Source organism: Mycteria americana, chromosome Z (genome assembly GCF_035582795.1).
Source record: "Mycteria americana isolate JAX WOST 10 ecotype Jacksonville Zoo and Gardens chromosome Z, USCA_MyAme_1.0, whole genome shotgun sequence".
Classification (NCBI taxonomy): domain Eukaryota; kingdom Metazoa; phylum Chordata; class Aves; order Ciconiiformes; family Ciconiidae; genus Mycteria; species Mycteria americana.
In genome coordinates this window covers 76,331,505-76,353,668 of record NC_134396.1, presented here as the reverse complement: position 1 = coordinate 76,353,668, position 22,164 = coordinate 76,331,505, and the positions used below count along the sequence as shown (strand labels likewise).

The 22,164-nt window shown below is 38.6% G+C and overlaps 2 protein-coding genes across 2 annotated transcripts in view; one reads left to right on the top strand and one right to left on the bottom strand.

Annotated features, from left to right (window-relative positions):
- LYSMD3 (LysM domain containing 3) overlaps positions 1–5,764 on the top strand; it is an 8,302-nt gene extending 2,538 nt beyond the window's left edge. The window contains exon 3 of the mRNA XM_075488506.1: positions 268–5,764. Within this exon, the coding sequence (XP_075344621.1) occupies positions 268–876 (609 nt within the window). The 3' untranslated portion in view covers positions 877–5,764. The remainder of the gene's footprint in view (positions 1–267) is intronic.
- POLR3G (RNA polymerase III subunit G) lies at positions 5,752–22,164 on the bottom strand. The gene is made up of 9 exons (XM_075488508.1): positions 22,088–22,164; positions 21,410–21,604; positions 19,251–19,379; positions 17,082–17,211; positions 12,847–12,909; positions 12,059–12,109; positions 8,559–8,629; positions 7,556–7,684; positions 5,752–7,080 (listed from the first exon to the last, which is right to left on the bottom strand). Exons 3-9 carry the CDS (start codon positions 19,368–19,370, stop codon positions 6,994–6,996), a joined length of 651 nt encoding a protein of 216 aa, XP_075344623.1. The 5' UTR covers positions 19,371–19,379; positions 21,410–21,604; positions 22,088–22,164; the 3' UTR covers positions 5,752–6,993.

Here is a 22,164-nt window from a genome sequence, read left to right as displayed (position 1 = left end):
TCCTATCTGAAGTGAGGAGGCTTGTTACCTCATAATTACCTTCTTGCCTTAACATTGTTCAGATTTGGTCTTTGACCTCTTCTCACTTTATGCTGTTTGAATGGGTATCGGTTAAAAAAAAAAAAAAAGGCAAAACAAAAGGCCCGCCTTTGGTGCATTAGGGAAGCATTGTATTTTTCAAGGATGTGGTACTCTTTATAAGAGTTTCGGTGCAATGGTTTCAGTTCAAATCGGAGTTTGTATTTAAACTGATTTTTTTATTTTTAGGTTGCAGATATCAAGAGAGTTAACAATCTTATCAATGATCAAGATTTTTTTGCCCTGAGGTCCATCAAAATTCCAGTGAAAAAGTTCAGCGTACTGACAGAAACACATGTCTCTCCAAAAGCAAGACCAGTCCTTCGGCCTGCTCACTGTTCCCCAGAAGTGCAGGAAGTGTCACCTTCTGATAAATTCTCTGCTAATGAGACTGCTGGCAACTTCCTAAAAGAAGTGGATCGAGATATAGAAGAAATAGTGAAGTGTAATGATACAAAGAGAGAGAATCTTAATGAAGTTGTTTCTGCCTTAGCAGCCCAACAGATCTGTTTTGAAACTGATGGTAAAACTAAAAAATGCAAGGATCCTTACTACGGAGCAGATTGGGGTATAGGATGGTGGACAGCTGTAGTGATTATGTTGATTATTGGCATAGTAACTCCCGTTTTTTATCTCCTGTATTACGAAGTTCTAGTGAAAGCAGATGTCAGTCACCATTCTACAATGGAATCTTCCCATTTGTTTGTCACAGCAGCATCACATCAGAAACAAATAGAGAATGGAATAAATCCAACGAATATTCTGAGTGTTGATAATCAAGGAGACCTTCAGCCTTAACAACAGAAAACCCCAGGCAACTGTTATTCATAGACTCATAACATAGCATTAGATAAAGGGGAAACCACAGAATGCAACATGCATATGGAGCGCAGAGAAAATGCGTACTGATGTGTGACTTGCCTTTATGGGCAGCGTTCCAGTTGAAGGATATTTCCGTGGATCGTGTAGTCTCTGAATATGCCTGAGACAGGCAATTTTAAGGCAAAATTGGGATATAAATTAAGGTATAAGCTTGTCTCTGAAACTTTGCACTTTTTTCTATTTTGATAGGCGTATGTTTTTTAATTAATAAGGAGGTGAAAAAATGTAGCTTGATCTAACACATGAGGAGTCTCACTGTACATTTTACAGCCCTAAAATGGGCATTTGGGGATATCGAATTTTTAAGCATCTTAAAGTATTTATAGAATGCGTAGTACACTTGACATTTTAATACAAGGTTTACAGTTGTCAGTTAAAACTGCATTCTCATAATTTTATCTTTCTTATAGAGTAAGATTTTTTTAAAACCCAATCATTCCATAATTAATTGCCACTATTAAGTTCTTTTTTAAAAGTTACTTTTATAGAGGCAGCAGCTAATACTTAAGCTGGAATCTTCAAATCTTGTGCCTGTGGTCAACCCATTCTTTAGTACTTTTCAGTACAGGCAGTAGGATAATTTGTTTTCTATGTGTGTAACACTGTGCCTCAACACAGTCCAGTTGAGAGAGTTTTGCTGAAACTTCACATCCTTCTGTGGTATCCTACTGAAAACTGACTGGACTGGACTGCACTTCTCATCAGCTCCATATAGAACAGAAGAAGTGCAGATGTGTGGCACCTTGCTGTGACTGCTGCAGCAGTCTTTATTTTATGCTAATGGATTTCTTTTTCCCCCTCCAGTTAATCTCAGTTCAGGACCAACTGATTCTTCAGAGAGCAGTTGTGTGGGTACTGAGTATGCTAGTGATCGTGTGCCCATGAACCTCAAACACTAGGTTTTTTCTGAAATCTCCTAGAAAACTTCAAATGAGATTTAATGGCTGCTAGCAAGAAACTTAAATTGCAGCAGAATAGACCAGTTGCAGCTTCAGACTTGTTCTTTATGTAGTAGTGTATTCATCAGCCACTCTGTTCTTGAATGTTTCACTTGGGGTTTCATGAACAACTTTGGTTTTCCCCTTTTCTTCCCTACCTGAAAATGCTACAAGATAAACACAAAAAAACCCTGGACTCTTCCTACAGAAAGAAGGAGGTACTTGTGTACTCAGAGTATTTTTAAATAAAAACTGAGATGCTGCCTATAATTTTTTTGTTATATTTGCCTTGTGGAGTAAGATTTCCATTGCTGTGTTCAAAGTACCATTTGTTACCAAAGCCTAAGGTAACTGACTTGAATGGGACTTAGAAAGAGAGAAATGGAAAAATATCACTATCGTTTGAACTACTATTTTAAGCTTTCCTTTGAGTGTCTTGACTAAGTATATACTGTATAAAAAAATCTGATAACAGTGAATGTTTCCTAACTATTGGAGGTATTCCAAAGTGCTTTATCAACTTAAATTTTGAAAGTAAAGATTCATGCCCCATCTATTTTTGGGGCACCTGTTGCCCCAAGAAGTGAGGCAAGTACTCTTCACTGGCATGCTGAGGGTACAAACATGAATTGGATAACTTTTAATGTATTGAAATTGAAGCAGGCCAAAGCTTGAAGGGAAATGCGGTACAGTTGGATCTGTGAACTATGATCTGTGGCTCTTGAACCCTTTGATCAAAGTGGTATCTGTGGAGATAGCGTGAGTACACTTCCATGCTAGAAGAGGGATTGCAAACAGGTGTGAACTTCATGTTTCACGTAAGACTTGTTTTCAGAGATCTTTTAAAATAATAGTTCTTTCCATGAAAAGAATATGCCAATAACACTAGCATGAATACTGAAGTACCACTTCTGGGTAAGGCTGTATGAAAAATTGCGTTGCAAAATAATTTATGGTGGCTAATGCGATACAGCTTCTGTGGATAAAACTTCAAGAGGTGACTTGCCCTAGTCCAGACAACAGAGCTTTGGCACATTAAGACATGTTTTCTATGTAGGACTGAAACTTGGTAAATGATGTGTCATTTTTTTGCTGCAAGCTTATTTGCTGGTTTGCTTCTTTCCCCTTAATTCTGTTTCTGAAACCTCAACATTTTTAATCCTTCCATTTCCTTCCTTAATCAACATTTTTATCCTTCCATTTCCGACAAAATTGTCAAAGAATGTGAAATTAGCTATTGTGATGGTGCAACGTAAGCCTAATTTACAGCATGTACCTGAACCGATGGGTATTAAATTGCCATCGGTATAGAAGTGAACTTAACTTCAGTTGCGGTTTGACTTGGTCAAGAAAGTCTCTACCCTGTTGATATATGAGTAAAGAGACCGGTGGCTAACTGTTGCTTTTTGTCCTGTGGTGGTACAGCTGAGCAGTTCTCGAGCGCATCTCGGGCTTTGGGCTTTTACAGTGTTGGAAAGCCTGTGGCTTATCGTCACCAAGTTAAGTGTGATGGGCTTTTATTTACCTTAGGATAAGCAGTCATTAGAAGAACACAAAGGGATAGCTGTTTTATTGAACCGTATTGTACTCTAACCGAGCCTAGCATGGTTTTACTATTTTATTATGTAGCATATTTCATATAGCATATTTTTAATTTAGAGAGTTAACTTTATCAGAGGATACAGGAGGTCTCTTTCCAAGACTGTAGGACTCCCGGTACTGGTGATCGACAAGCATCAGCTGACTTGGCTTTCTGCAGGATCTTTACTGTTTTTTCCACAGTACAACACAACTGGCAATGCATTGTCACAGGTCAGCCCTGAGTAAACAGGGTAACCACTCTGTATGGAACTTAAATGTGATTTAAGTTAAAATCTCTAAAGTTAGTCTTTTAGAAACTGACTTGTTTAAAAAAAAAAAAAAAAAAAAAAAAAAAAGCTGAGTGGTAAATCATGTTTTAGATTAAATACAACACATTGTTGATCAGGAAGTTGGTTTTAAATTTAAGTGCATATTGCACTGTTGGATCACTTAAAATGTAAATGCTTTAAATCTGCTATATTTTGGAGTATGTTGTCGCAAATAGTCTTTGTATAACTATTCTATGAAGACTGAAAATATAACTTTGTAAAATAATCCTGAATGAGGACACAAGTCTTATTTTAAATACTTCTGCTCCTCTGCTTTTAGAAGAACGTAAGTAATATACATAAATAAAGATTTATTTTAGACTGCAGTGGAAGTGGTCCATATAATGTATTCTTAGCTCTATATACTTTGCATGCTTTATTACAGAAGGCCACTCTTGTATTTGTTTTGGCTAGGTTTTATGTGTGATCTAAAATAAAAATCCTTGGCCAACAAGTATTTTGTTGGCAGTAGCTGCAAATAGCATTCATATCCAGCATACCATAACTGGAGCCTTAACAGTTTATCCAGTGCACGTCCTGTAGAACTTGGAACTTTTCTGCATAAAGTTCTCAGAACTTTATGTAGCTCTGTGAAATGAGGATTAAGAAATAGGCATGAAAAATTAAGGTAGGGATCAGTGAAGTTCTTAGATGGTGATCTCCCTACGCACTGAAAGCAGTGCCTTCTTGTATGAAGTAGCAATGTTCTTCTGCTGTGCTGTTAAGATAGGATTTGAATATATGCCTGTCCAAACCCGAAGTTTGCTGACACCCAAAGAGTGGTCTAAGTTTTATCAGCATTATGGTCTTGCAATAAATTCTAAGCAATTGGGAAATTAGCTCATAAAAACAGCTGCACATGTTACGCCTCTGGAACACCACAGTCCCATTTCATTTCAGAAGTGCCTTGGCACAGAGCTGTTTTCATTGCAGAACTCATTGTGTTCATAAGCGTTGGCTTTATTTGCCACTGTTAAACTAGTCCTAGAGGGTCCGTCCTAAGGCTCGGCAGTTCCCTCTGGAGGACAGAGGTGACCATAGTTCACCTTTTAAAGGCCTCAAAAAGATGTGATTTCTGCGGGAGTAGTATTTCTCAACAGTACAGCAGGGAGGCAGTTGTCTCTCCCATTAGCAGTATGATGAATGAAGAAAGTCATCGGTCCCCAAGAATTAGTGTCTGCTACAAAACAAGGTATTGTATCTGTTCAGGCAAGCCACAGCCTGTGACCAAATTGTAACTCGGGCAGTAATGCTTTTCCAGTGTTAATTCTCTAGTTCTGTCTTTGACAAAAGCCATCTATTTGCATTCCTTGTGTGAGAGGCAAGGCATATCTTGCATAGAGGGAAACAGCTAGTAGAAGATAATACTGATTATACTTGAGGCAAGCAAATTTGATTTTCAACATGCTTACCTTGTTCACAACATCTTCTGTCTTGTATATCGCATGCAAGAAGCAGGCACACCTGTTAAAGAAACAACTGCTGGCATGTGTGATGTTAAAAGAATGATCAGACAGAATACATTTCCTGTGCAGTGCAGCAGAACGTTTATTAAACATTATTTGTATAGGTGTGAACACTTCAAAATAAAATTGGTATACCTCTGAGGTGTGACCTGCATAGCATTTTACTTTCATTTCCTTTACATCTGATATGAATTTTATCAGAACGCTTGAAAGCTACACCTTAAGGAACAAATTCTTACTGCATACAGAAGTTCATAGAATAATGCAGTACTGTTTTCCAGTCAGCAGCGAGGTAAAGTACTGCTTGACAAAACGCCAAATTTGCGAACAAAGCTTATGTACTTTGCTGATATGTACTTTCCTTTGCTGATAAAAGAATTGGTTTTGTTTTAAAACTGTTCTTTCATTAGACCTGATAACAGCACTAATTATCAGGAACAGAATGTTTTAAAAAAGTAAAAAAAACCAACCAAACAAAAAAAAATAAAACCCCTGATCAATAGTAATATAATGACACTGATCAATAATTGTTTGTATCATCAAAGGACAATGGGACACAGAGAATGCTCTGTCATTTCCTCAAGTTTCTAATCCCAGGAATAAGTTTTCTACACTTCAGCTGTTGGTTCTTAAAATTAACATTTCCAAACATTCTGGTTTTGCTATTCTCAGAGTTCTTGTCTTGTTTTCCTAATTAAAACCTCATGCATCAAAATAACTTCACCACATTCTTTTCCTACATTTGGGGTTTTTTTTTTAATTGATTTGCTGTCTGTTATGTTGCTGTCTGTAGGGAAGTAAATAAATGCATTAACAATTACATAGATAGCTATCATCTGCCATCTCACTTAACAGCTCTGTGAGGTAGAAAAGTTAGTATCGCTTTAAGAGGCAGAGAAGCTGAGGCGAAGGGGACTGAAACTCTCGTCACTAATCTGTGTGCCACCGGTGAAAAAGTAGGATCCCATAATTTCTCAATCTTAAATTCTGCCATATATTCTTTCTAAGTGAAATTACCCTTAATTATTACTTATGTTGATTCATAAAGGTAATGTAACACATTGTTAATATTACAGTTCCTTCATAGCAAAATACTAAAAATAATGAGTTCTTTTAACTAGAATAATAGCTCTTCAAAATACTCTTATTATGTTGTTTGTCTGTATTATTAAGGTCCTTTCAAGTCAGTTTATATTAAAGTGCTTAGTGGTCAATTATTTTCAGTCACCTGAATTCAGAAGTTACATAAATTCCTTCAGAGAAGTCAACTGCCAGATACGAGCAGCTTACATCCATAAAGGCCATATCTCTTTTTTTTTGCTGCAGTCACCAAGAATTTCACTATTATTTTCAAGATTTGACTGCTAAAGCATAGAACTGACTAGTGCAAATGCTTAGGCACAATTTTGATTAAAATGCATACATTCTTTTTCTGTGCAGAGGCAATACAATGGCATACAGCTTACTCCGTCAGTAGGCATTCCAGAGAACCTTCAAAAGGTGCGTGTCTGCTAAACGTTTGGCAAAAGAACAAAGTAAAGGATCCTATATCCTGTTTCACAGCATAGTACAATTAAAATGAATTGTCCAACATGTTTTTGGAGAGTATACTTAAAACCAACAGAGCTAAAGCATTAGTTCTGTTGATACTCAGCCTACCTCCAGAATTCTACTTCAAGTATTGTAAGGCTTGAGCAGCATACTGCCTAGGAACAATGGCTAATATGTTGCTTCATCCATATTGTCATCGCTGCCAGCACCAAAGTCATCTCCATCTTCAAAATATGAAGAAATGTAGTCATTCTCCTAAAGACAAGGAAAAAGCATCTATCACTCTATCTGTGGAGGAGACAATTTATGAAAGAAACACGCTTTAAACTGCACTTGAGCACCTAAGTTACGAAACAGTAACAGGAGTTTTTTCTTTCCTTATTTCTTGGGAAAGAAAAAGGAAAATACTGTAATGAAGTTCTGATATCTATGAAAGAAGAGGCGTCACTGTTTTAGTGATGAAAATGAATAATTGTATGTATTTGTGGCAGGACACATTCCGGCTTGCAAGATCTTTTTTTCAGAGCTCTTCGGGAGTAACAAATCTAAACCACGCACTTAAATTAACTACAACACAATGTAGTGCAACAAAGAAAACTAATGTAATAATGCCTCTCACTACAACTCTCGCCCAGCGTCGGAGAAGCTAGGGATATTTCTTTGGCTGACAGCCAACACTACTCAATGAGTGGCATCTGACTTTGTGTAAATGGGAAAAGCAACATTATACCTCTTCATGCTCCTCTTCATCATATTCCTCTGGTTCTTCTGCTTCTTCATCATCTTCACCTTCTTTGTCTTTTGTTTTGTCTTTCTCATCTTCAGATTTTTCTTCTTCATCATCCTTCTTTTCCAACTCCTGTCACAAGGCAATTTTCTTTACAAGGTAATCCTGTGTTACAGCAACAGCATATCCCCCACGCTACCGAAGTGTTATGCAGCAGTTAACAGCAAGACAACTAGCATAACAGTGTTGTGCAAATCTTGTTTGTCAATATTTAAAACAACATGATGTGAAGCACAAGAACTTCATAAGGACTTACTTGATCAAGCATTAGCCATCGGACTTGAAGTCTAAAAAAGTATGTCTTGTGTGAGAAACTGAGATGATGATTTCCCTTTACCATCCACTGCTGGAATGATTGACAGTAGAAGGCCATGTCATACTTGATGAAACAGTACCACATGCTATAGATAATAATGTATCTGCACCAAACAACTGATGGATCACCAAGAGAAAAAATACAAGGCTGTTTCACCTTTAAGCTTCCCCTTCCCACACGCCTCCAAAACCGAGGTAATTTTCCTCCCAAGTTTCTCTTTCTGTATGCTTCTTCCCTCTCAGCTTATTAAATTGTTTCATTTCCAACATCAGTAGACTGGCAAAACAGCAATAGATTTGAAAGCTCTGGCACCAATTCCTCCTTCAATAAGCTCTAATAGTAGCTCTGCTGTTCGCAATTAGGCTACATCAGTACCCAGTGAAGAACAACTGGTCGTTGTGTTGAGAGTCAAAACAGGAGCAAAAAAAATAGTTTCTCCACAGCGAGGCTCTATCCTTATCCTCTCCCTTGTGCTACCACACTGCAGAACAGTTGTCTGTCAGAGTAAAAAGACAAGGCCAGAAGGCGGCTGCTCTGGTTATTCCATTTGGTACCAAAAAACATACTAAAGGTTTCCTTTTCCTTCAGCAATTTCTATTGTACAATTTAGAAAGAGTATGCACATCTTACCTCAATTTTTTTCAACACATCCAGATTACTTTTAGGGTCAGAGCTTTTTGCCTTTTTTGGTTTTGCACCTGCTGAAATAAAATACATCACAATTATTTTTTTAATATGGAAGAACACAAATTCTTTTCTTTTACTTGCCTTTAAGAGCTTACATCTTGAGAATGCTATGGAAATCCCATACTGTCTGTATTAAAATTACCTTACACTTTGAGCTACATCATTCCTGGAGGTGCAAATGCCCTATTTATCTAAGTGATGCCTATAGGGCCAGTCTGAAATTCACTTTGAACAGATAGTTGACCAAAGGTTTGGCCGAAGTATGATGTTCAGCTTCACAAAATACTTTTTCACCTACAAACTCACAGTATGTTAAGACACTAGAACAGAATCTCAATTGTTATTTTTCATTATCTTGAAAAGATAAAAACTCATTAATGTTACTAATTTATGCAACACATTAATGACAGCTGGGTGCTTCAGATACACAGATAAAAAAAGGCAGACAGCAGAGTTTATTAGCTCCAACACAGTAAGCATGGTTACTGCAGCTAGATGGCTTTTGGACCACAGTTGGCTCTCAACTAATGAGTCCATACTGTATACTTTCACCTCGTCCCTTGATTCATAAACACTGTCTTTATCAAGTTACTCCCTACGATCCATCTTATTATGATACTTAACTACATGGTGGAGTGAAGGTCAAAAATAGCATTCCATATACCCAGGTAAGAGCTACCTGAATGGCAGCACCCTAAACTAAGGGAATAGCCGCCCCAATTCCAGGATGAGGACATGAGGACCAGTAGATAAGGAGAAACAGAGAGCTCCATATCGAGAGGTGTTACAGCCTTTAGAGAGCTCTGTGAGACATCCCATTTCCATCATGTAACTGTCTTTCGATTATCCTGCTATATTCAGCACGATCACATAAAACTTGCAACGTAGGGCTGTACCTACCACCGATCAGCTCTTCTCAGCCCCGTAAAACTGCCTGTGTAACGTGCCATATTGGTGTAGCTACATGGCTTCTGATGGACAAGGCAGCTTCGGACAAGCTAGCTTATGTAACTTGCACCTTTTTTTATGCCAGGCTGCACTAAGTGGTATCAGAAAGAAAAATAGTGTGCATTGATGGAGGGGGATATCCCTTCTGCGGTTATGTAGATATCCAATGCAGTTATGTATTTTATCTGGCCTAATACTTAAGGAAGCAGAACACTAAGAGCTGCTAAGAAGAGAACTGTGTTTTGTCAAAAGCATTTGTCATACATAACATTCAGTTCATTTCAGTGTTTTGCCTAGGAAGGGATTATGTGACAAAAGCACTGCACAGAGCTGAGGGGAGTCAAGCTGCTCTGCAATAACATATGAACAGTGTCAAAGCAAACACATCCAGAATGAAGTAGGCTTTTAAGGAAAACAAGTGGAAAGTGTGATTCAAAATTACCATTTCTGCACAACCCCCTGCAGGCTTTTAGAGATAATGCCTATAGAACAAACAGCCTGGAAATGAAAACAGACATGCAAGATCTTTCCTTAAATGCTGGGTGTCTCTGGAATTTATCATAAAATTAGAGACACTGAGCCATTGTTAGTAGAACTTCAAGCAAAATAGCTCCTTACGTCCATGTAGCTTTGAGGGGCAATGGACTACAATCGAATATTTCCAAATACTTGTTCTTGCAGTACTTGGGCATAAATGGAGCTGAACGTAGTCAATGTTTTGTTTTTTTGTGGGTTTTTGTTTTTTTTTGGGGGGGGGGATTGGCAGGCACTGTTGGTATCTAGGGTACTGTGGTCTGCAGCCCAGGGGAAGTGTAGGAGGATGTGGAATTTTACCCAAAGTTTTGTCACTAAGAAGGCAGATGGTCAGGTCTTAGGTTAAAACATTCAGGGAAACCAGAAAGGGGGAGGCAGAGGTGTGTAAAAATGAAGCTGTCCCTGTACATATAACTGTAGTGATCCCAAAACCACTCCTGCAATCTACAAAGGTAGAATGATAGGAAGCCTGTTTGAATTTCGGTGCAGATTCTCTTGACTCCCTCACCTTTGTTACACTCGGTTATAAAGTGTCACCTAAGATGGCTGTCCTCAAAATACAACACAGATATTTACCAGAGGGCTAATGTGTCACTGATCAGCTATTTACAAACCTCCTGAGTCATATGACTTTTGTATGGCCTCTGTATCATCAAGATTCCCCAAAAAAACTAAAACCACATGATTTTTGCTTTTAGAGGAACCTATTTTTTTAATCCAATCAAATGCTGATGGTCAGCTGAACTTTGCCATTACAACTATGTAAGAAAATGTACTCTTAAGAGCAAACAGAGAAACTGGCACAAAAGAAAGTGGAAAAATCCCCCACAGTGAGCAGTGATTCTCTCTTTGTTTATGATAAACACAACATTATTGTAACAAGGAATAATAAATTGGCATTTATGATTTCATTGGATCTTGGGGAGCTAATTATTGCATATAGGTTTATAAAAGCCAATGCAGTTTCTTCTTTTGAAAAAAAAAAGTAGGTATGTACTGGTTTCATCTTCAGAGATTTTGCAAATAGGTATTTAATTTTCAGTTGAATCTTGCAGTCTACCTTTAGTACCATGCTTCTCAATGACACTCTTAAAAGGAACAAAGCTTCCAGCTGAGCCAGTCTCCATGACTACTGCACATTCCCTTTTCTTTTTCTATTTTATCCTTGAACTGAAAAATGACACATGAAGGACTTAGAAACTAAGAGAACAAGAAAGTAAACAATTATATGTAACAGACAGCTAGATACAGGAGGCCAAGTGTTATTTCACATTAACAGAGCAACAGACTTCTACAGAGAACTTAAAATAAGTCATGCATACTAGAAAACACTTTGAAAAACAAATACATGTATGATGCTGTGTAATAAAAAAGTTTTTTCCTGTAAGAACAACCAATACCAGCTCCAACTGCTGTTGAAAGATCTGGTTCACAATTCTGCAGAAGAAAGCTGAAAATAAACAAAAAAAGTAAAACCAGGGAAAATAGAAAATAACCTACATTAAATCACATATAAAAGCCTTAAAAAAATGCAAAAGTCAACCAAATCATAAACAAGATAATTGAGAAACCCAAAATATAAAGAAAATCTGAACAGCCGCTATTCATTGAATAGAAGAAGGGTGAGTGTTCACTAAAGATACAAACTTTCAAAACAAAAAGTTTTGTGTTTTTTTTAATCTTTCACTGTTACATATCTCATATGTTAATATGGTATATCAATATGAAAGGCAGGAAAGGAAGATAAATCTGTTCCAGTATGGTAAAACATCCTACAGAAGCAAAGCAAAAACCACAGAAGACAGGCAGACTAGTAAATTATTTAGAAAAAATCTGCCAAAAGCCCTGATTATTTGGACTAATTAACATTTCTACCATTTTTTCTTCCCTAACCAGCTCCAGTATGTCTTCTACCACTCAACTAGTGTGTACTAAATGCTCCTTAAAAATGTATAATCTACCTTTTTTGGTCTTTTTCTTTGGCTTCATCTCTCTTGGGAGTCTTCTCCAATCTGTACAGAAAATAGCTTTAAGATATATGAGTGATGATTTACAGCAGTAATCCTCCCCCTGCCACCCACCAAGGAAAGGTAGGGACCCCTGTTGTGCTTGATCCTATTTATATGTATGCCTTAAGTGGTTTAGCACACAACAGTTTTATGGAATTCTAACTGTACTTTAAATTGAGGAACTAGAATGAGGACTGGCATTTCACCCACTTAACGACAACTAGCACCTGCCCCAAAGAGACAAAGTTCAGCCTTTCCAGTGGCCCAAATGCCCTTCAATATACATTCGATAATTAAGTTTGCAGTAGTGAGCTACACAGATATGGTTGTGGAAGTTTAATATTATAAAACCCAGCTACCTCTCGCTGAGACATCAGGTTGGGTTATTTTTAGTAACATCAATGTTTTTTCCCAGTTCAAAACTGGGATCTGCATGGCAAGTAAAGAAGAAGCAAAGCTAGAGTGAGAGCTAAAGCTTGCATTTTTTCTGCGAATCAGTTGTTTCAACTGAGTAATAAATAAAATCAGATTTTTCCCCTTCTTTTCTCCTTTTTTGGACAAAACAATACTTCGCCTTGATCTGAAAACATGCAAAGGGGATAACCCTCAAAAGGAATACATGACTTGGTCAGGATTTGCACACTTTCTTATTGCTTGAAAAATAATGAATCAAACGTTTAAAAGAGCAGAAGATTTCACAGGTTAATAAAGAATTAGCCTTTGATAATCTCAGATATTACCTGGGGTCCATGCTGCATGCTCCTTTTCACTGTCCTGGTACTTTTTACTGTACCTCTCAATTGCTATAGAGAAGGATACAAAGAGTTACTGAATTCAATTAATTAAAAAGGCAATCCAGACACTGTCCTTGATATTTTCCTGTAACTAAACATACAGTGTATCTTTTTTATCCCACATTGAACACTTTCTCGTGCTGCTGCCGAACAGTTTAATGTCACTATTTTGAGCTGTTCTCATGATAATTCACAGGACTAATAATTTGCTGAGTACTTGCAAGACCTGGATTTTATATCCCCCCAAAAAAGGCAATACCCCAGAATATTAGTTTGCATTTTTGGGGTATCTCCTTTCAATCAAAACACTCCTCTCTCCACCCCCCCCCCCCAAAAAAAAATCCCACACTCCAAAATTATTATAATTTATACTTCTATCCTCAGAAAGCATAAAAACATAAAATGCAGGTATCTTCAGGGAAACAACGTTGAAACATCAAATGAACACCAACTCTTCTACTCTTCAACAGTTTCACAATCAGACCTTTGCTACAAAACCAGTCAGTGACATTGCTCACCACTGTGCTAATCATAAAGAGTATCCAGAACTCCCAGGTCTCAGACATGTCTCAGACTGGTCATGATCAATTCCCAAAGACTTTAAGTACTTCTGCAATGGCAAAACTTTGCAGCATAACAGAGATGTGTCCTCAACAGCGGCAGCATATTTTAGTCTATTTAACCTGTTTCCAGGCACAAGAACTGAACTGAGACGGGCACTGTAAATAATACAGTAGTTACACAGTGCAAGTACATCCATTTATACTGCAAAAAGCTTTCTTGTACAATCTCTAATGACAAAAGCAATATCAAAACTTCAGTATTTTCAAATCAGTCACATTTTTTCTTACCAAATTACCATGCCCAACTGCAAAAAATACTTAATGCAAAATTACTGATTCTGATTGCAGTAATAATTCATTACCCAAACAGGGATCATTTTTGTGGCTATTGTACAAAAAATGGTACCAAAGACAGACTGTGACCTTTGCAGTCAAAGACTTCTAACATACTCACCAGAAAAAAGGAAGGGAGAAGGAAAACATCAGAAATGAAGCTCAATTTTACACTTAGTTATGACGAGGGCAAGCAGAAGACCTACTTAAAACTGTGCAACAAAGAGCTTGCATTTAAAATGACAGTGTCTCAAGGGTGATTTAATGTAGGTGGTCTTCACAGATGCTGTAGGAAACTCAGCACAGAGAGGGAAAGAAACTAGTAGTTTTGATTTCAGCTTGAGGCTCTTCAGTGAAGAACTAATTGCTGATGCCATCAGTAAAAAAATATGTCTGACTGACTCTCGCCACTTGCAGCTAATGAATTAATTCCAAACCACTGCCAAGGTGACAGTCACCCAGTCATAGCAGATATACCTACAGGAAAAATACAAATGATTCATAGCTTATGAAGAGAGGAAAGTAGAGAACTTACTACAGAATTAAGCCTGCTACTCACTCAAAATAAATGTTGAAATGAATGACGAAAATCTATTCTACATGGCATACTAATGCATCAAAATTGCCAGGTAGTATTAGACGTGGCTTTCATTTACTACCTGAATAATGAAAGAAAGATAGATAGCTATGTCCTAACTAATAAAAATGTTTCCCTTCTCACACTTCAAAGCACCATTTGGCTCACAGATGTTGTGCTGAGGGTAAACAATCCATTTGCTCTTGTAGCAAAGCCATTTTAAGAAGTTCCTGCCCACAGTCCCCCTCCTGCCTCTCTCTTATTCCTACCAGATGTTTTGATGAAATACAGGGGAGGAAAGGGCTGTAAACCAGATAATAGAAAAGATCAGTTAAAAATAATCTACCTTGGGGGAAGAAAGTGATTTTCTTAAAGCTAGGCCACTTCTGCCACATAATGCAGTCCCAGACGCAACTGCACACTGTGACTGAGATTAAAGCAAGCTTTTTAAGCTGCAGACCACCACTAATGTAATTATACCCCACCCCTAGGTGACGCATTTTTGTACAACTGAAGGTTTAGTAAAAAGTTACCTCAACTTACCAACTTACCCTTGGGGAGACAATGAGAACATCTGAAGCATTATTTGAGTCTATCAAGTGGCTGTCTACCTGCTTTCCCCGCAACTGCCAGTTTTTGTAGAAAAACAAGTCTTCAAAGCTGGCAGTTCTATTAAGGAGCACACTCAGCAACAGAGAGAGATCACTCCACCTCAAAAAGAAGGCTGCAGAAACAAAGATGATTTTGAGGTGAACAGTAAGAATGATCACGTGAGGCAAAGTTGGAAAAGAGAGATAATATGTTCTCATACAGTGGCTGGTTCCTTGGAAATAACCCTGACCGGCTCTCAGGTGCAGCAGTTTCCCTTTTTGTGCCTCAAACGGAAATAGCAAACTTCAAGCCTGACAAAGATCAAGAGCACGGCCAGCCTCTGGTGAGATGAGAATCCAAAGAGATTGAAATTTGTTTACTCGGAAGATGAAAGAGGACATGTGATAAAAAAGTAATTTGGAATTCTTCTACCATCATAAAGGGATCTAGAAATGAAGATCAGATCTGTTCTCCTTGCCTGATAACCAAGGTTTTACCTGGCCGCACCATCAGGGTCCACCCTGGGCCGTCAGCTTGTGCTGCACTACATCTGCCTGCTGCGTCCCGGTGACTGCTGGGCTCCAGCTGCAGGTCAGAGGAAATATTCTGCCTTTTGTGACCACAACGTCTGGTCGGCAGTGTGTTCACTGCTCATACTGCAGAGTCCTGCTCCGTTTTAAACAGTGCTTTAGTACAAGAACAAGTGGACAATCAATAAGGTGTGTTAATCAGTGTTACATTCAAAGACTAATAAAAAAAAATTGCACGCAGTCTCAAAAACCTCTAGAATTCACCACTACACCATGAACAAAAAATCACCAAAAATTCAGAGGGGATTGGACTATGTACCTGTGTCGTATCTACATCATGAATATTCAGTCAGAAAATATTCTGATGGTTTTGGGGTGGAAATTAAACCTCACATTTTAGAGTTCAAGTCAGCTCTCATTATTCAAAATCAGCACAAGACAGCAAGAAAAAGATTATCCAGTGTTTGGCCACTTTGGATTTCTTAAACATTTGTACAAAGCTTTTTAGCCACTGCCTATTGCACGGACTGAGCCTAGCGACTGACATATGTGGCATTTCCTAGTATGTTGTATTTCCTATTTTCCTGTAACAGCACTTACCATTTATACTATTCGGAACAAGCACAAAGGAGGATGATAGAACTAGGCAAAAATCACTAACAAAAAGGAGCACTCCTCACAGTAATAACCTCCTGTGACTGCTAGATTTAAAATACCCCCAGAGCAAGGTAACCAGACATTAAAGTCTTCCTACCCTGCTCCCCTTTCCTGCTTTCCCACTAGCTCAGTTTTCTGACCAGGAAGCTTGGATTTTAACAGTATAATGACGTATGACAGGATGTCAAGTATAGCAGAGCATTTATTGCTATCAAACAATAACAAGCTGTTAATTTTTAATTACATATAAGCAAAAGACATTCTTAGGTCAAGCAGACTAAGATCAAGGTTTGGCTTCTAATTCAGCTCTGCTTCTGATGCAAACCTCAGTAAATCACTTGTCCTCACCCCAATCTTTGTATTTCAGGTGACTTGCCAGTAATACTTACCAATCTTTCCTGAATGGACATAGGGAAAAAAAATTAGTATCTTTTAGAATGTCCAGCTATTAAATATAACATTGATTATTTTAAGTATGTCTTTACACTATTAAAATGGAAGCTGAATTTCAACACTGGTATTTACTACAGATTTCTTTGCTCCAATGCAAAATTTTTAGGGTATTTTAACATGTAGAAATGCCTTTTTCACTTGTATCAGTTAGCATATAATTGAAAAGACTGCATATAGTTGGTCTAAATGTTTCTTACTGTATATCAAATGGAACAGGTGTTTGATACCTCTCTTTTTCACACAGTAGCTGCTTTCCAGTTACAGCACTTGTAGGTGTGACCTACAACTTCAATAGGTGTAAAAGCAGAAAAATTCCCTATTATCTTGAGCTGCCAATTTTTATTCCTCATTATCATATTCCTCAATTTTTATTCCTCATACAAAATACCTCTTCAAGACATGCATTTCACTGCATCATCCTTCACGGAATAATATCTACTGAAGATATAAATAAAAATAAAAAGCACACAAACAAACCTTCACGATCTTCTTCTACTGCCAAAAAATACGGCATTTTTTTCATAGTTCCTCTAAGATCTTGTTTTAAGGCCAACATGTAATCTTCATCTTCTCCTGTTTTCAGAGGCACTGGCTTATTGTCTGTACTCTGTACAAATTATGTTTATTATTTATAAGGTCTTAATATCCATCAAAACTATGCATTATGCTACTTTGCAAGTATACTTTATTGCATTCTGACATGCATAACTACGTTTCCAACTAAATTTATACCTTTTAGGACTTCGCTGTATCTTTCTGCAAAAATATATCAAGAAATCAAGAGAAAAATAGTATTAAAACTGTGAAATAGTCATTCATAGTCATGTTAAGCTCTTAATTGCCAAAAGCAGTTTTTCACACCAGCATAACTTACTCAGAAACCATTGCTTCTCTCTTCAGTCAGTGTAGTGCTGGCCTTAACCTCTTTTAAAACAGTGTTTTAACTACACTAAGTATGATTACTCTGAATAACATGGACACCCTTTCCATGACTGTTGTCACAGACACAGGTTGTACTGTCATACAACCAGGTAGCACACAGGCCCTCACACAATTCAGTTTCTGTCAAGTGAATTTAAATGAATTGTTAAGGTTTGGAATTTTTGGGGGGTTTTTTGAACTATGAATCTTGAAACTGGGAAAGACAAATAAGCGAAAACAGCTTTAAAAATATACAGAAAACTAGAGCTAGAGACAGAATCACAGAATAGACGTTGTTTCTCTCACATAACAGGTGGTGCACAGTCTACCTACCTGAGTGGTAGGCTGCAAAGCACAAAGTGCTATCAGAAGTCCCAGAGCTGGATCATGAAAGGAGTTTGCTGCTTCCAGCTATATTTGCTAGCTGGCCAACATTTTAAATCACTAATGTTGCTGATGGTAAGCTGATGCTCCTTAAGTGGGTTTCTAATTGCATTTACAGGAAATTAGTAAGAACTCAAAAAGTGGCTATTAGAAATATGTAATAGCAACAATTCACTGCTTAAAATAATTTCAGTGTAAGTCAGTCAACAACTGTAATATCCTTTTGGTCACTGCCCAATCATTACACCTAACTCCTGAAATTTTTATCGATACTAGTTATGCCACTGGGTTAACTTTGATTTTTTTGAATGGCACTAGCTTTCCCTTGAAAAGTTTAACTTAGTTCCAAAACTTTGTTCACAGAAGGAAGAAAGCATCTTTAACTTCTCCATCGTATACACTAGATATACCGGGGCTCATACTTCTCCTACAAGGCTGACCCGCTGCTGTCCGTAACTGCAGAAGCTGTAGTTCACACAGAATTCAGTCTCCTTGTGCTACCAAGCAGACTGCGACATTCACATTAGGACCAGTTACAGATGGCAGTTACTTAGTATCAATGAAATCACACAACTTAATTGTAAAGGTGGACTAAGAGGATGTATAACCTTTGGTTCAGTAAGTCAAAACCTCGGGTGAAATAACTATTCAGAGAAATCTCAACATAGCACCAATTATTTACCAAACTTGCAAGTTCTGTATCATAACTTGTGAGATTGAGAAAAATTTCATGCACCTTGATCAAATCTTGACATAACTGGGAAGTCCTCCTATATAGAACTGCAACATTGTTAAGGCTACTTTTCAGCCTCAAAATTGTTCAAGCTTCCCTGCACAGCAAAACTCAGTCAGAAAATGCTCCTTCTTCCCCTTTAATTTTCAAATGCATCCCAAATGCCAAATCTCAGCTTCCTTAATTACACAAAATACCTTTCAGTGATTTTCAAATTCTGGCTACTGAGGTACAAGACAATCATCCAAAATCTTTTACGTTTGCATCAACAGTAAATTTCTAAAATCAGCAAATCAGCTTCAAAGACTAGTGTAACTTCATTTCAAACAAATTTAGATATCCTGTGTTTCCGTTACTGTAATGTCCAGAAAACCAAATCATGATGAGGACTTTAACAAACCAACACCTTGCAAGCAATCTAGTTAAACAGAGGATACAACAGTTCACAAAGGGACAGGAAGTAATAATAAGAAAAACAATTATTTATATTAAATGCTTCAAAATTTACCTCAAGTGCTTAGGGTTGTTCATAGATTTCATTACATTATGTAAACACGACACTGAATACACTGTACCTGAACGCAGAGAGAGTGCTCTAAGGTACTTACAGGAAATGACGGTGGAGGCTTACACACGACATCAGGTAGAGCTGCACCTTTAGCAAAGCCAATAGCCTCAATGTTGAAGGTAAACGTAGCACGTCCTCTTCCTCTACCTGACCCAGCCATTTGGAGTTACTGAAAATATTACAGATTTTTAAAGATTTATTTTTGTTACATGTGTCAAACACATGTGTCTATTACCTATAAAATTAATGTCGAACAAAGATTACAGTAATTTTAAAACCACTCTCAAAGATAATTTTAAACAGAAAGCGTTTTGATGCCCACCTGAGGTCCTTCCACATACCATAAATTTGGTACATACCTAAAATCCACTCTGTTCCCTCATTTCTGCTAGCCACCTCTGCATGCCTGAAATTACCTCTTAACGTAGGAAATTTAAATATTCTTCTTCTAAACCTTCGATACACTGACTTGAGTTCAATCAGGGTAGAAGAACCAGAAACAAGATAAGATAAAAATAATAATAATTAAAAAATTAAGTTCAAGGACCCTGAACTTTCTGTGAATACATTTTGCAATTTCTGAACTTTTCGCCGAAAAACAGTTTGTGTTTGTCACTCATGGCTTCTTCATCCTTCAGATTATTTTTTTTCTTTTATCTCTGTAACTAGTTTTGGATACTGATAAAGAACCAAAAGCAAAGAAGTTCAAGGTAAAAGCATCAAAGGACTTTTCTTCACTACAGCGCTTTCTGCTCCACTCCAGCATATCTGCAAGCTAACTGCTGATAAAAGGTGGTTGTTTCTAACTAAAATATTTCACCAAGGATATAAAAGAAAAATAGCCTGCAAAACTACCTTTACAGTCACATCTCACCACCTTCACTGCTACACCAATTTCCACCTCAGGACTGTATGACCCATCAGTTGGCAAGTAAAGCAAAATGTGAGAAATACATGTTTTGCAGGGGAAGATGTCAAGAAATGGGACCCAAGTGAAGCCTGGCTGAAGCAACGTGCTACTGCTCACTCCCCAAGACCATGTAAAGATCAATTCAAGGCCCCAGCCCAGAAATCCCATGTGCTGTTAACCATTAATGGCAAGGTTACCGTATTGGACCCTGCTTATTAAGAATTTGCCTGTTCCAGACTTACTGCTGTACCTGTATCATCACAACTGTTCCCACCATTAGTGTGCGGGTGAGATAAGTTCAAACAGGAAATAAGAAACAGAAGAATAACTACACCTTCTCATACACTTGTCTAAAATAACAAGGAATGCCAGAGAGAATTATGATTAGGAGCAAAAAAATGCATACTTAAGATTAAGATCTTTTAAGATTCCCCCAAACGGAAGCAATGGCCTTTTTATTAAATACCAGTGAAAACCAGGTTGATGCAAGTATTTTCCTACTTATTTTCAGGAGGAATAAGCTCTGCTTGGATAAAACAAAATCACATTATATATTTCCACAGCACTCAGCAACACAGAAAACTGTCTAAAAATAACCAGAAAGACCTAAATAAATCATTTTAAGGAAGACAACAAAGCAAAATCTAAGCCTGAGCATTTAATTAACTGGAAATAAAAAAAAAAAAAGAAAAAAATAGCAAACTCATTTCAAAACAGGATGAAAACCAAGATGTGAGCCTGGCAGAACGGAGAAAGATGAAAGATAAGTAAAGCCCCAAACATGAGCAATTATATAATCTAGGTGTGAAAAAAGGGAACCAACAACAGAAGAAAACCAAAAAAAAAAAGTTAAAGGAGATGTCCAGCTAGGAAGGAGAGGCACACCGTTTGCACTAAATATAGTGACTATAAAGATCTATTTTTAAAATGCTGTTTTAAAATTAATTCTCAGTACAATTTTCTTGAAATAGCGCATTAGTCTGATGAGAAGTGACAAGCTTTAAAAAAGCGGTTTTTCAACTCTGCAGTTTTACTGAAACTCGTGATTTTTTCAAGCATACCATACATTGACAGATGACTGGAGAAATCGTGAAGGAAAAGCTGAGGTGTAGAACTAAGCCACTGAGCCTGACAAAGTTATCACGACAACTCGTGTTTTGGCTGCCACGAGGGATGCCTAATGGCACCCCGGACGCATTTTTGTCTTCACAGGTAGTTTGTGTGTCATTTACTCTATAAATGAGAAGGCGAATTTCAAATTTAAGCTTTTCAAATTCCTTCGAAACTACCTACGCCGTTGCTCGGGCCGTCAGTCGGGGAAGGCTGCAGAGGCCTTCGGGAGGGAAAGGCCTGTGGAAACGCGGTCCCCACCGGCGGCGAGGCGGCCGGTGCGATGGCGGCGGGCGTGAGGAGGCTCAGGGCTCGGGCGAGCTCTCGTTATCGCACGTTTCCCTCAGAACAAAACTCTCGATTGTGTTCGGACCCTTGATTTTCAGAGGCAGGTGCAATCAGTGGAAGGGAAGAGCAGATAAAAGAGAAAGGACTGAGATCTGAACACTGAGATTTTGGTTGGTGGTTTTTTTCCCCACCTGATGCCCCTGAAGGTAAAAGGGTGACAATATTTGTCACGACGGCCACAAGCCCCCGCCATGTGAGAATACATCCCCTCGGCTCCTCCCTGGCCCTTCCCCGCTCCCTCTCCCCGCGCTTTCCCTCCGCCGCACCGCCACTCCCGCCCCAAGCCGCCGGGCACCCCCGGAGGGTCCCCCCGCTCCCCGCACCACCCGGGCTTTACGGCTTTACTTCCCCCTCCGCTCGGGTCTCGGCCGCCTCCCCCGGGCAGCGCCCGGCCCTGTCACGACAGGGGAGCGGGTTCAACCCCTCCGCCCCCTCACGCACCGGGCTGAGCCCCGCCGGCCCCCTCAGGGCTCCCGCGCCCGCCCCTCAGGCCTCCCCCGCCGGCTCACCCGCCCGCCGCCGCGCTCCGCCCGCGCCTGCCGCAGTGGGCCGGGCCCGGGGCCGCCCCGCCCGCCGCCGCCGCGGC